The sequence below is a fragment of the Entelurus aequoreus genome, linkage group LG02 (assembly GCF_033978785.1).
Source record: "Entelurus aequoreus isolate RoL-2023_Sb linkage group LG02, RoL_Eaeq_v1.1, whole genome shotgun sequence".
Classification (NCBI taxonomy): Eukaryota; Metazoa; Chordata; class Actinopteri; order Syngnathiformes; family Syngnathidae; genus Entelurus; species Entelurus aequoreus.
Genome location: NC_084732.1, coordinates 32,166,964 through 32,183,155, shown reverse-complemented (window position 1 = coordinate 32,183,155; position 16,192 = coordinate 32,166,964). Strand labels below are relative to the sequence as shown.

The window sequence follows — 16,192 nt, the reverse complement described above, 5'->3', positions numbered from 1 at the left end:
AAGTTTAATTCTAAAACATATGTGTTCTTCTTTTCCTAATATAGGGTGAGACCAAGGTGCTGAAGCTGAAAAACCTGCGAACGAAGGATTTTTCAGATTACACGTGTCAGGTGTCGGTCCGCAATGTGTGTAACATTGAAGACAAGTCAGTCACCTTTCGGCTCACAAATGCAACATGTAAGTAAACAGGAGGGGGGAGGATATAATGTGCTATTCTATTTTGCAGCAGCTTTTGCATACTTCTGTCTTGGTTCCAACATCTATCCTCTTTGTTATATTTCAACCCTGTGCTCTTTCTTTCACTTGTTTGTGTATTTTTTTCTCCAACCTTTGACTTTTCCCTCAAATTTTCTGTGTCTCTCTTCTCGCCTGCCTCCCAGTGTGCAACGTTGTCAAACTGTCTTGTTGAAAAGGCATCACAGGGCCGTCAGCTGCAATTCAGTTGTCACGTCGCCTGTTATCTCCAATTCAGTCCGCAGCGCTCTATCCATCCCCACATCGCCGCCCGGCCACTCTCTTACTTGCAACAACATTGTCAATGACAGCTCTGTCAGCCTCGTTATGGTCAAACTGATACACTGCGAGGAAAAGCCCGGATGTTATTTCCCTATATTCATCTTGGTATTCTCTGCTTTCTTTTAGCATGCCATCTAGATAATACTTTATACAATTACCTTGTATAATTTGTTTTCACGTCTCTTTCTTTGTCTGTTGCTTGCATGTCAATTGTCGCGATGACTCTTCAAATTTAGTTTTCGTCCGGAAAAACTTGAGCGACGACTTCACTGACTGTTATTGACAAATTATTTTGTCTGCAACAAATCCTGTATTCCATTTTTGTCAACAATGTCGACTACTGTATTTTCCGGGCTAAAGAGCGCACCAGTATTTAAGCCGCCCCTACCAAATTTGAGAATAAATATGTATATTTTTTTACATATATTAGCCGCACCAGTACAAAACATTTTATAAATGTTTATTTGCATACCTTGATTATTTCCAAACGGTGCCTGTTACACGGCAGTATAACTCAATATCTCCACGGTGACGTTTTAGTGTAGACGCATTTTTTAAGGAATTTGTTTTATTTTTTTATTGCTGCTTTTATTTATTTATTAGATGCCTTTATCTAAACATGCACAAGCACTGTTTTTAATATTGTGTGATAATGACTTTTATACTGTATTGTGTTTGTTTTATGTACTGTATGTGATTGTATGTCTACTTGGACGTTGGGAGTCTGCAATAAAGTCTGATAATGTTTGATAGTAGAAAAATAATGCCATTGTAAGTTAAAACAGTAATACTGACACAGACACTTGTAAACGTATTAGCCAGTGACGTGCGGTGAGGTTCATGGCTGGTGAGGCACTGACTTCATCACAGTCAGATTTACAAACATATGAACCCTAAAGAGTATCTTATTCACCATTTGATTGGCAGCAGTTAATGGGTTATGTATAAAAGCTCATACCAGCATTCTTCCCTGCTTGGCACTCAGCATCAAGGGTTGGAATTGGGGGTTAAATCACCAAAATTTATTCCCGGGTGCGGCGCCGCTGCTGCCCACTGCTCCCCTCACCTCCCAGGGGGTGATCAAGGGGATGGGTCAAATGCAGAGGACACATTTCATTACACCTAGTGTGTGTGTGACAATCATTGGTACTTTAACTTAACTTTAACTTTACACATACAAACTGTAGCACACAAAAAAGCACATTTAATAAAAAAAACGTTATTATGGTCTTACCTTTACTTATAAATGAAGTCCATGCGCCGCTGTTGTGCTGGATAATGCACCCCCGTCGTAGAATGCCACCCTTGACGGGAGTGTTATATCAACTAAAGCCCACACTTAAACTTTCCACGTGCAAGATTGAATCTATTTAAAAAAGTTATTTAATAAGAAGCCAAAAAGTGCAAAAACAATAATGTTCGTGTTGGAGGAGTTTTGAATGAATGAAATATGAAATCTGTGCTGTAGTCTGCAGGTGTACCTAATGTTGTGGCCCTGCAGTCATTCACAACTCCTCCAACACGAACATTATTGTTTTTGCACTTTTTGGCTTCTTATTAAATACATTTTTTAAATAGATTCAATCTTGCATGTGGAAAGTTTAAGTGTGGGCTTTAGTTGATATAACACTCCCGTCAGGGGGTGCATTCTACGGCGGAGGTGCATTCTCTACCACCAGGAGGCGGGATTACTGCGAGCCTCAGCCAGTGCGTCTTCGCAGCAATTTTATGATTGCTCAGCACAAGAAATACTTACACACATACAGTTGTTGACAAAATACACTGTACATTATATACCTCAGCTAATTAAACTATGGAAATGTATAATATAGTTCATATAGCAATACGGTCTCACTGCACAGCAGGCCAGCAGTTAGCCGAGTCCGCAATCCATGTTGAGGCACAACGCAGTGACGGCTGCTGATCACAGCAAGTCTCTTCTAAGTATTTGAACGGCAAATGTGAAAATTCAGCGATTTTGAATAAAATAATCTAAAACTGGTGAAGTTAAATGGAAAATAACTTTATAGTATAATCACTGGATACATATAACAATTTAATATTTTTTTTTTCTTTTCATGATGGCACGTGAGGCCCCGCCTCACCTGCCTCTCCTGACTGCACGTCACTGGTGTTAGCATATCCGCTAATGCTAACAACACTTACAAATATGCATGAAAACACTTCTACAGACATCACACATGGGACGGTTCGGTAAATATAAACAGTTTTAGTTATACTATAAAACTTACAAGCATCGCTTGGAGTGATGAATGAAGAATCATTTTGAGCAGAAACGCTATGGACCATTAGTAGACGAAACGGGACTTACACTTCCGGTTCACGCTCACGAAACAGGAAGTACAATTTCCACCCACGGCACCTGAAGTGAGCGAACTCGCTCAAAAGATGCCGCCACAGCACAAACAATAGCACATATTTTCAGTGTCTCTGTCGGTGTTATATGAAAATTATTTGTTGAATACAAATCATTATGGCAGTTGTCGAAGAAAAATCCATAAATTAGCCGCACCATTTTGACTACTTTAGGGTACATCCAAGTTTTATTTCTAAATATATAGTAGAGAAGATGTACAGTGTAGGCATACTGCAGTTTCAGTCCATTGCAAATGTTTTATGTACCATTGAGTATACTACCGTTCAAAAGTTTGGGGTCACCCAAACAATTTTGTGGAATAGCCTTCATTTCCAAGAACAAGAATAGACTGTCGAGTTTCAGATGAAATTTCTCTTTTTCTGGCCATTTTGAGCGTTTAATTGACCCCACAAATGTGATGCTCCAGAAACTCAATCTGCTCAAAGGAAGGTCAGTTTTGTAGCTTCTGTAACGAGCTAAACTGTTTTCAGATGTGTAAACATGATTGCACAAGGGTTTTCTAATCATCAATTAGCCTTCTGCGCCAATGAGCAAACACATTGTACCATTAGAACACTGGAGTGATAGTTGCTGGAAATGGGCCTCTATACATCTATGTAGATATTGCACCAAAAACCAGACATTTGCAGCTAGAATAGTCATTTACCACATTAGCAATGTATAGAGTGTATTTCTTTAAAGTTAAGACTAGTTGAAAGTTATCTTCATTGAAAAGTACAGTGCTTTTCCTTCAAAAATAAGGACATTTCAATGTGACCTCAAACTTTTGAACGGTAGTGTATATTGACATTTGAGTACGAATGAGAGTTTTCATGTTAAAATTAAGTAGGAATTTGAGTGTATGAAGTGTTTGAAGAGCAAAATAAGTGTTTATAAATGTGTGTGGAAGCTCTGTGTTGTGTGTGGAGGGCTTATAAAGACTTTAATGCAAATAATATTTACAAAAGTCATAAAAATAATAGTGTCCCTAATTTGCAGCAATTCACTTAACACCTGGGGAGGGTCTGAAACATAGCCCCTGTGATAATAGAAGGAACAAAGTACAGTCGTCCCTCATTTATCATGGTTACCGTGTTGTCCGCACCATAAGCCGCCCCGTGTTATTAGCCGCACTTTCAATGAATGGCATATTTCAAAACTTTGTTTACCTATTAGCCGCCCCGTGTTATTAGCCGCACCTATGCTGCGCTAAAGGGAATGTCAAAAAAACAGTCAGATAGGTCAGTCAAACTTTAATAATATATTACAAACAAGCATTCTACCAACTCTGTTCACTCCCAAAATGTAATGTGCAAATGTGCAATCACAAAAATAGTAACACTCAAAATAGTGCAGAGCAATAGCAACATCAATAACTCAACGTTGCTCGAACGTTAATGTCACACAACACACAAAATAAACATTTAAAGCTCACGTTCTGAAGTTATTACTCATCCACAAATCCCTCGAATTCTTCTTCTTCTTCGGTGTGCTTCACTTGTTTTTTGACACCATCTGTGATGTGGATGCGCATGCAGTCGTAGATCAACAGGGACGGAGCTGCGTGAAAAAAGTCACCCGGTCTCTTCGCTCATATTTTCTTCATCCATCCATCCCTTCGAGTTAGCTTTTATGATGACGCCGGCTGGAAAGTTCTCTTTTGGCAAGGTCTTCCTTTTGAATATCACCATGGGTGGAAGTTTCTGGCCGTTAGCATGGCAAGCTAAGGGATATTCACCGTACGTGCTCCCGTTGTATCCACAGTGCGGTTCACATGAATATCAAAAGTCAGTGGAACCTTGTACGCGTGTCTCTTAGTAGGAGCCATTTTGTGGTCTTTACAGAAACACACAAATGAAATGAAATATCCGCGCGCTTCTTCTTCTACGGGGTCGGGTGCTCACCTTGGCGGTTGCTTACAGTAGAAGAAGAAGCGCTTCCTCTTCTATGGGGGCGGTTGCTTACCGTAGAAAAAGAAGCGCTTCCTCTTCTACGGGGAAAAAAGATGGCGGCTGTTTACCGTAGTTGCGAGACCTAAACTTTATGAAAATAAATATTAATATTAATCCATATATAAAGTGCACCGGGTTATAAGCCGCACTGTCAGCTTTTGAGAAAATTTGTGGTTTTTAGGTGCGGCTTATGGTGCGGAAAATACGGTAATTGGCTCTAGTAAGCAAACTACTGCGAATTAGAATTGTCATTAAATAATGGAACATTTTGAACATAAATAACAACTGTTTCGGACCTTCTAAATAAGTTTTCCAATATAATTAGAGCCTTCTTAACATGAAATAAGACCAAAATAGTCACCTTTAGACTCGTTTCACCCAATATAGTAAATAGCCTTGAGTGCGTTCTACTGTAGATTACAGTACTCACTGGAGGATCCTCTAAGCGTGATTGCTATGGCCACTAAAACACGGCCCCTACGTGGACATACTTCACCACATCCTGGGTAATTCCTCTAAGTTAGAACTGGGCTTTGATGTGCTGAAAGCACGGGAGTAAGGTGTATTGCAAAAACATGACAGTCACAGCTACAACCATTGGCCGCATTAGCATCCCATGTTGTAATCATTGGGTGTTCCACATTGTCATTTTACATCTCTCAAGCTAGAGGCTCACTCAATTAATGGGGAGCTGATGATGTCGGAGGTGAAATGCATCAACAGAGTTCATCTCCAGTTGATAGCTGACAGTTGATAATATTAAGTGGTGCGTTGGTACATCTTGTCTTTTGACAAAGCTCGCGGCAAAGTTTCACCAATGTAAAGATGTGTTATTCATGAGGCATGAGCTAAGGATGAATTGCATCAAAATGTGTTCCGACAAATTTTGGTTGACTTGATTTTCGCGGTGAAGATAGCGCCAAGATTAGTGTTGGAGTGTTTGTTCGTCCTAAACTCAAGTCCCACTTGAGTGTCGATTGCCACAACTTAACAGAAAATAATAAAAATATTGCCCTGTAATACATATAAGACACAAAAAAAGACTTAATTCAATTTAAGACTTGATTTAGGACAAAACATGTTTGTTGCGTATTATAAATAATACAATAAAATCTGTGATGTGATGAAGCCACAATATTTGAATCACAATGTGGCGAGGAATCGATCAATGAATCAAAGTTTATGTATATAGCCCTTAATCACAAGTGTCTCAAAGGGCTGCACAAGCCACAACGACATCCTCGGCTCAGATCCCACATCAGGGCAAGAAAAAACTCACCCCATTGGGCACAATGACAAACCTCGGAGGGGACCGCAGATGTGGGTACCCCCCAGGGCAACTGGTGCCATGGATGTCGAGTGGATCTAGTTAATAGTGTGAGAGTCCAGTCCATAGTGGGGCCAGCAGGGGATCATCCTGGCTGGAGACAAGTCAGCAGCGCAGAGAAGTCCCCAACTGATGCACAGAGGAGTGGTCCACCCCTGGCCCTCGGCCAAATTTTTTTAACCCAATGCGGCCCCCGAGTCAAAAAGTTTGGGGACCCCTGGGCTATAAGGTGACAGACTAATTAAATTGTGTCATGATGTGAATAAGCAAACTCCCTTTTGTATACTCAACTTCAAAGTGAGAAAATAAAATGCATGGGAAAGAAGATACAAAAAATAGGCAATAAACAGAAAGCTATAAGAATGTGATAAATGATCAAACGGGCACGGAGAAGATCATAATAAAAAAGAAAACAACACAAATAAGTTACTGCTTTCTTTTCATCCTTTGCATTATTTACCTAACATGTTTTATTATTCCCCACTGAGATTCTGTGTGTCCTTGTCACGTCAATCAACGCTTAGATGAGATTTCCCCAACTGGGTCACGCCATCACTGTTGCATCACAGCAGTGAAACAAGGGGATTGATTGATTTTTAGATCATAATCCCAGCCCATCATTTACTAACGTCCAAATCCTCTTGCTCCTTGGGGGGTAACCATGGAGTGGTGCGGTGTGTTATGTAAAATGGTATTAGAAGTTGGGTGAGTGATACACTTCTGTCGTATATTACATTTGAATTTACATGTAGAAACACAGAAAAAGTCACATAATTGCTGTTTAATCTTGACTCTTGCGGCACTCAGTATGTTGTAATACACTTTGCCAGCTGAAAAAACTGGCAAAAACAGGAAATTAGAGATGTGTGAGTCATGAAGGCGTTGTTTTTTACTGAATCGAGCCACCCGGTTACTCGTTTATGTTAACGCATTGATTTACCACTTGCAAACTTATAAAGAAGAACCAAGTTACATGTAGGGTTGTGTGAGTTTCTGCTTTGTGACAAGTGACACGAGTGATTAGAGCACCCAATTCACTTTGGTGAGTGACTCAAAAGTCAGCAAAAGGAATCAAGTTTCAGTGGGGTGCTGAATGTGATCTCCTGAGACTGCGTGTGCAATTGAAAAGTGGTGCAGACCGCCTTTTTAAATGAGGATGTTCCGTGTACTATACGGCCATCACCACAGAGACACTCTTATTTACTCCTCATTCATGTTATCATGCTCTTCCTACCTGTGGCGTTTTGCTGTCTTCTAACAAGCCGGAGACATCTACCACTTTTTATGGGCATTTTAGAAGCAATCGGACAGTGCGTCTACAGTTTGTACAATGACACCACTGTTTTTGTTTCTTTTTTTTACCGCTAGAGGTGCATGGGAGGGAACCTGCGCTACTGTGCTCAAGACGCAAAAAAAAAGCAAACTTCAAGAAGTTTTTTATCATATAGGAATATGCTTTGTGAAAAAAACGAAAGCAATTTAAAGATATATTAAATGACTTCAAAACGCATCAACTAAATTGATTTTATCAGCCCCTGTAGTCATGTAGCACCTATAAAATTAGAAAAGGATGTTGCTGAATAGCCGATTTTTTTTTCTTTCCCCCGACCGTCCAAAAATAATGAAACGTACACGTAAAACGGAGGATTCTCTGTCCATCGTGTGTCTTTGCAGCACGAGCACTCCTCTCTCACAGGAACTGTGTCAGTTTGCTCTTCTTTTTTGAAAGATGCTAAATAAAACGCAAAATAGTGCACCCCAAACGGTGATGAATATTGATTAATCACATTGCGTGTGCTGTATAATATATTTGCATTTTTTCGCACCGCGTTGCGAGCGTTTTGATGATCAGCATATATGCTGCATATTAATGAAGACAGACCCAAAATGGATTGCACACCTTATTCTGCTCACTTAACAGACGCAAGCCACTTTGCACATGTTTTGTAGATCAGCTTTGCGTGTGCTATCAGGTTTGCACATGTTTCAGAACACTTAAACCTTTCGTAAATCAGGGCATACGTGCCTGCATTCTTACTCATCAGAAGACACAATTAAATAAATATAATTTAAAGGAATTACTAACCTGTAGCACACGTGAAAAGGTACTCGATGTAAGTCCACACAAAGTAGATCATGTTGATTGTTATTATGTTCAAAGAAAACTTTAGCGCTGATGCACATGTGTGCGCATGATCAGTAATGTTGGGTAAGCTCTATTTTATGGGTCGCACATTTTGACAGAACACCGGCCCTAGGCTTTTTGTGGGGCCCTATTTTGGTCTTTTTTCTATGTTGGTGTTACTTCATGCCTGGAGGGATTGCTTCATGTTAAAAATATATATTTAGAAATTCTGAAACAGGTTTTTGTATGTTTTATATATAACATTGATACATTTATGATTAAGAATTCCCTCTTTGAGGAAATTACAGTAAGTTAGCACGACAAGACCCGGAACCAATTAACAGTGATTGACAAGAGTTTACTGTATTACTTTTGACAACTCAATTTGGCTATGCGAGCCTGATTGTTTGCATGAAAGACAAACATCCAGTTCAAGTATGTTTATAATTATTCAATAAGAAACAATGGACTATTACAATTGTAAATTGTATGTAAAGTTTGTATTTACTTTAAATCACATTTGAACAATAAACAAAAAAGACTACATTGACAACTACAATTCAGTTCAATCCAATATGTTCAATAGTGTTGTGTTTATAGATAATGCCCAACGTTTATATGAAAAGGTAAACAAATAGATTGATAGGCGTAAATAGAAAATAAAAGTTTTCGATATCTCTCACTGCTGTTAAGCTAATTCAAAACTGCTACGCTGCTTTGGCATTAATTGATAAAGTAAGCAAAACATAATAAATGGACAAAAACTACAAATGTACTTTAGACACTATATTTGGGGGGAAATGTTCAGCTACAATATAAACCTAAATAATCTGGTTGTTTTAGAAATACAGCCTTAAATCTGTCACAATTACAGCTTTGATGAAATGTTGCTAAATTAGCAGTTATCTCTATGGGCTTTTGAATGGACGCAGCTGTGATGCCGCTAAACCGAACTAAAATTATTACAAAGAACACGTTGAATCACCGCTGACTCATAAGGTAATTCAGTCCATCCAAGTAGAACAAGCAAACACCTGCAAATCACGTTGATGATCAGCTACTGAAGTGACCGTTCGTCAAAATAACGTGGCCCTAAACAACCTATCCATCCATCCATCCATCCATTTTCTACCCTAATAGAGTGTTTATGCCAGGGGCTGGCCCCGCAGAGGAGGCATACTCAAACTGAAACAGGAGTGGTCCGATCCACAGACAAGACACATGGAAACAGACAAAACATTTGTTTATTTCTAACTCAACCCAATGTAAAGAACCAATTCACACACATTTAGAGGCACGTAGGCAAGACAAAGAACATTTGTACCTCGCTCAAGGTCACCTTAACACATACTTGCCAACCCTCCCGTTTTTAGCGGGAGACTCCCGGTATTCAGCGCCTCTCCCGATAACCTCCTGGCAGAAATTTTCTCCCGACAAACTCCCGGTATTCAGCCGGAGCTGGAGGCCACGCCCCCTCCAGCTCAATGCGGACCTGAGTGGGGACAGCCTGTTCTCACGTCCCCTTTCCCACAATATAAACAGCTTGCCTGCACAATGACGTCATAACTGTACAATGATTGAGGGCGAGTTCTTGGTTTCTTATGTGGGTTTATTGTTAGGCAGTTTCATTGTACAGTAACGTCCTCCCAGCGCGGTAACAACACACAACAACCGTCAAAGCAGTTCGTCCGCCGTAAACAGCAATGTTGTGACACTCTTAAACAGGACAATACTGCCATCTACTGGATAGCCTCCAGAACACTGAAATTCAAGTATTTATTTTATTTATATGTATAATAAAATAAATATATATATATAGCTAGTATTCACTGAAAGTCAAGTATTTCATACATATATATATATATATATATATATATATATATATATATATATATATATATATATATATATATATATATATATATATATATATATATGAAATACTTGACTTTCAGTACATATATATATATATATATATATATATATATATATATATATATATATATATATATATATATATATATATATATATATATATATATATATATATGAAATACTTGAGTTGGTGAATTCTAGCTTAAATATATTCCCCTCTTAACCACGCCCCGACCCCACCCCCCACCCCCCACCTCCCGATATCGGAGGTCTCAAGGTTGGCAAGTATGCCTTAACAGTACCCAGAAAATAGATGAACACTTTTGCTCATGATTGTTCAGTTTGAAGGTTCGTAGTCTGAAATTTTGCCAAGGAGTTTTTCACAAGTTGTTTTTATTTTATCTATACAATTATTGAAGTGAAGTGAAGTGAATTACATTTATATAGCGCTTTTTCTCAAAGCGCTTTACATAGTGAAACCCAATATCTAAGTTACATTCAAACCAGTGTGGGTGGCACTGGGAGCAGGTGGGTAAAGTGTCTTGCCCAAGGACACAACGGCAGTGACTAGGATGGCGGAAGCGGGGATCGAACCTGCAACCCTCAAGTTGCTGGCACGGCCGCTCTACCAACCGAGCTATACCGCGTTGTTGTGGTTTTGATTGCAACATTGTTGGAATAGGATAACATAACATGAACTCTACACACTTTCTTTTGACCTCATTGACTCCCATTATAAGTGCTATATTTAACAAACTGTAATCCTGGTGTAGTACATTGTTTTTTTTTTCCATGAAAACCAATTTAATCTCATTATTACCGGTTGAAAAATGAAAAAGCAATGTTTTGGTGCAATTGGGCTTTTTAACCACCAGATGGCGCCAGAAAAGAGTGTATTTTGTCAGAGCTTTGATGAGCGTAAATGAGTCTTTAAACCGCTGAAATGCAATGAAAATGACCTTGGGCAGTTATATACTGTATAACAAAGCAGATACATTAGGGCTGGGCGATATGGCCTTTTTTAATATCTCGATATTTTTAGGCCATGTCACGATACACAATATATATCTGAATATTTTGCCTTAGCCTTGAATGAACACTTGATGCATATAATCACACCAGTATGATGATTCTGTGTCTACATTAAAACATTATTGTTCATGCTGCATTAATATATGCTAATTTTAAACTTTCATGCAGAGAGGGAAACCACAACTAAGTCAATTTACCAAAACTGTATTTATTAAACAGTTATTAAGCAGTGGCACAAACATTCATGTCATTTCAAAACAGAAAGTGCAAGATTGTCAGAGACATTTTAAAACAAGCTATGAGTGCACTTTTGTGTATGATGTCACTAAGATGACATATCAAAACAATACTAAATTAAAGTGCACTTTTTGTACAGAACGCCACTACAATAGTTTAAAACAAATAAAGTGCACTTTTGTGCATAATGTCACACAAGATATTTCAATAACTGTCAAATAAAAATGAGCTGCATAAAAGGTAAATCAAATAGTGTATGTCCTTCGCTATGTGGTAGATTCCTGCGGACGTTATCTCCTTCTGTTGTTGACTATTTTTTTCATACGGTGTTGATCTGGAAATGGTTGCCTCAGCATTTTGTTGGTGTGGCACCGAACGGAGATGTTGACATGCGGAGTAAGCATTCTTCATTCTCTAGCAGGTGACTTTTCAAATGATGCTACATATTAGCAGTAATGCTACTTTTTGTAGCAACGCTTTTGCCCCACACTCGACAAATTACGGTTGTCTAAGCGGTAGAAAATGGATGGATGGATGGATGGATGGATGTTCGATATATTCTCACTTGAAGCCAAACCACCGCCAGACAATGGACCCCCTGCTGTTTTTCTTGGGAATTAATTATTCCTTCATTTGTTACAAGATTTGCACCTTCCTTCTCTCGTATTACCACTCGTACCACAGCTAACGTTACCCATGTCGCTACCTCTCTGCGTATACGTATGTGACGTATGTAGGAAAGTGCACTTGTTTTATGTCTCTGTGAGAAGGAGAGACAACAAAGAGTGAGAAGAGCATGTAGTGTAATGCCCACAGCTAAAAGCAACTGCGTGAGGACGTATACTCGAATATCACTTTATAGTCATTTTCTATGTCGCACAGAAACAAACCCGCGATATATTGAGTAAATTGATATATCGCCCAGCCCTAAGATACATATATAAGACTTGCGTGAACTCAATAAACGCAACCAAGTACTGCCTGCTTTCTCTTTCATTCTGGCTCACTAGGCACTGTAACAATTATAATTGTTGTGTACTTGTATACTGTCTAAAGCAGACCTGGGCATTGTGCGGCCCGCGGGCCGCATCCGGCCCTTTGTACGTCCCTGTCCGGCCCGCGTGAGGCCAATTATAAATTACAAAATACATTTTAAAAAGTATCTATTTCGAGTGTGCAATACAACGGTGCTGCTTTTGTTTTGAAAAGCGTTATTTGTATTACTTCCGTGTAGACGTATGCTTGTGCGCGCAGCGGCAATCACAAATACAAAATACATTTTAAAAAACATCTTTGTCGTGCGTGCAATACAACTGTGCTGCTTTTATTTTGAAAAGTGTTATATGTGCGTATGTCCTGTGAGGGAAGGCGCACAGCGACAAGTGATGCCCGGTTATCCCCGAGACGCTAAAAAGAGAAAAAGTGATGACGAATGGCGTGTTTTAAAAAAGACATGGACTGCCAAGTAAAGGTAAAGCCGTGTGCTTATTTGTGGTACACATGTTGCTGTGTTTAAAGAATATAGTGTAACCACCTGCTGAAGTAGATGTTGTCTTCTTGAGTTGTGTAAATGAGAAGTGAGGAGACGTGCGTGTGGAAGGAACGAGATATGTTGAGCTGTGTTAGTATAGCTTGCTCAATAAAAGTTTAAAAATTGCGTCAGAATTGCTGTGCACTTCTTCTGGACGCTACAATTGGTGGCAGAAGTAAAACTTTGCGCATACTGCACTGCTTGTGTGCTACGTCATCGGGACGTACGTGCCACGTGAGGAGCTCGCCGCAAAGAGAGAGAGAGACAGAGAGAGAGAGAGAGACAGCGTTTACAGGTGCAGCCACGCTGCTTGCCACGGGGGGAATTCCGCCCTCAATGAAGACTCCCAGGTTTGATGGCAAGGCGAACTGGGAGGCATTTCATCCCACTTCTGACATCAATTGTAGCGTCCAGAAGAAGTGCACACCAAGTCTGACGCTCTTTTTAAACTTTTATTGAGCATGCTATACTAACACAGCTCAACTTATCTCGTTCTTTCCAAAAGGAAAACCAATCCTCACTCCTCATTTCCGCAACAGCAACGCTTCCTCATTCTTCGCCAATCACCTTACAGGCGTGCTACGTTCACAACAAAGAGGATGCAGGATGAAGTGACAGAAATTTAAATTTTTGTATTGTAATATACATCAGGAAGTGTTGTGTAAGGAAGTGTTAAAAATAAAACCATCAAAAGCCATCTGCTTTTGTATAAAGATAAGTTAGGTTAAATGAAAATATTAATATTATTATTATTATCTATCTTACGGTATATCAAAAATAATTTGTGCAAAATTTAATTGAAATATTGTCTATGTGGCCCTCCAGCAGTGCTCGGGTTGCTCATGCGGCCCCCGGTAAAAATTAATTGCCCACCCCTGGTCTAAAGTCTTCATTGCTGTATTTACCCAACCTCAAATATTCCACTCTGTAAGTTGTTTTTAGAAAAAATATTGCAGATTTTGCCTTTTCCCCTTAGATAAAAGGTATGTGTTATTTTTTACAAAAAGGCCGTAAAATTTCAAATAAAAAAACCTCTAACTAATACATACTTTATATCATTAGATAAAACCAGAAGTTCTTAAAATATTTTAAAGTGTTGAAAGTAAAAAGAAGAAAAAAGAAAACAATATTAGACGTGACACTTTCATGAGCGGATCCCTATTCAGTCCTATAAGTACCGTATTTTCCTGGCTATATATGTTACCGGTGTATTTAAGCCGCACCCACTAAGTTTTAGGAAAAATACAAATGTTCCATATATTAGCTGCACCAGACGATAAGCCGTCGGTTTACATACGTTGAGAAATTAGTTATTTACTCAGAAAGATTCTGTAAATGTTTTTTTTTTTTACATACCTTAATTATTTCCAAACGGTGCCCGTAACATCGCAGTAAAACAGCTGAGCAAACAAAACACAAGTCATCATCATGAACCCATCAGGTGTGAAGGCTCACTCTCCAATCAACTAAACACCTACTCAGTGGCCTAGTGGTTAGGTTGTGAGTTCAAACCCCGGCCGAGTCATGCCAAAGACTATAAAAATGGGACCCATTACCCCGCTGCTTGACACTCAGCATCAAGGGTTGGAATTGGGGGTTAAATCACCAAAAAGTATTCCCGGGCCCGGCCACTGCTGCTGCTCAATGCTCCCCTCACCTCCCAGGGGGTGATCAAGGGTGATGAGTCAAATGCAGAGAATAATTTTGCCACACCTTTTTTTATTATTTATAGTTTATTTCATCCATCCATTCATTCATTCTTAAAGTAATCTTACTTATCTCATCATATGAAATATGACTTACTTCACCAATTATTATTATTAAATTATTACTATTATTTATTTATTTATTTTTATTGTGATTACTTATGGAGTTTATTGTGAATAAATTGTGAACAGGAAGTGAACAAAAAGTTTTAGCAACTGTTATGTAAAGAAAAGGGGTAGGATTAAATAAGCTCTGCTTCTTCCTACTCCTTTTCGAACATGTTGAAAAGAGAAACTGGAAATTGTGATGTATCATGTTGTATGCTTGCATGTTCGAAATAAACTCAAACTCAAACTCAAACTCAAACACCTCGTGTGTGAGTGACAATCATTGGTACTTTAACTTTAACTTTAAACAGACTCAATAACTCCACGCTGACATCTTGGTGAAAGTACTGAGGAATTTGTGAAACTAAAACAATACCAACAGAATTCCATGGTAAATTAATACTAACAGACACTCGTAAACGAGTTAGCATACTAGCTAATGCTAACGACATTTGCTTGATTGCATTACGATAGCACATACAAATATGCGTGGAAAAACTTCTACGGACCTCACACATGGGACAGTTCAGTAAGTATAAACAGCTTTTGTTATATTGTAAAACTTTTAAACGTTGCTTGAAGTGATAAATTAAGAATCCACATGAGTAGAAACGCTATGGAAAGCCAAAAGAGGAACGGCACTTCTACTTTCGGTTCAACGCACTAAATGGAAGGACAAACCTGTCCAAAGGATTGCGCCAAAGCACAAACAAAAACACATCTTTTCAGTGTATTTGCTTGTTTAGTTTTTTTTACACTACCGTTCAAAAGTTTGGGGTCACCCAAACAATTTTGTGGAATAGCCTTCATTTCTAAGAACAAGAATAGACTGTCGAGTTTCAGATGAAAGTTCTCTTTTTTTGGCCATTTTGAGCGTTTAATTGACCCCACAAATGTGATGCTCCAAAAACTCAATCTGCTCAAAGGAAGGTCAGTTTTGTAGCTTCTGTAACGAGCTAAACTGTTTTCAGATGTGTGAACATGATTGCACAAGGGTTTTCTAATCATCAATTAGCCTTCTGAGCAAATGAGCAAACACATTGTACCATTAGAACACTGGAGTGATAGTTGCTGAAAATGGGCCTCTATACACCTATGTAGATATTGCACCAAAAACCAGACATTTGCAGCTAGAATAGCCATTTACCACATTAGCAATGTATAGAGTGTATTTCTTTAAAGTTAAGACTAGTTTAAAGTTATCTTCATTGAAAAGTACAGTGCTTTTCCTTCAAAAATAAGGACATTTCAATGTGACCCCAAACTTTTGAACAGTAGTGTATATATTTGCATTATCGCCGTCACTGAAGAAAAATCCATATATTAGCCACAGCGTTCTATTAGCTGCAGGGTTCAAAGTGTAGGAAAAATGTAGCGGCTTATCGTCCGAAAATTTTGGTAAGTGT

General features: G+C 38.8%; 1 protein-coding gene across 4 annotated transcripts in view; it reads left to right on the top strand.

Moving 5' to 3' along the window:
- The window catches only part of LOC133632656 (MAM domain-containing glycosylphosphatidylinositol anchor protein 1), a 596,928-nt gene that overhangs the window by 398,550 nt on the left and 182,186 nt on the right, over window positions 1-16,192 (top strand). For all 4 annotated transcript variants that reach the window (XM_062025233.1, XM_062025218.1, XM_062025227.1 and 1 more), the window contains one exon: window positions 45-177. In XM_062025233.1, coding sequence (XP_061881217.1) covers window positions 45-177 — 133 coding nt within the window. The remainder of the gene's footprint in view (window positions 1-44; window positions 178-16,192) is intronic.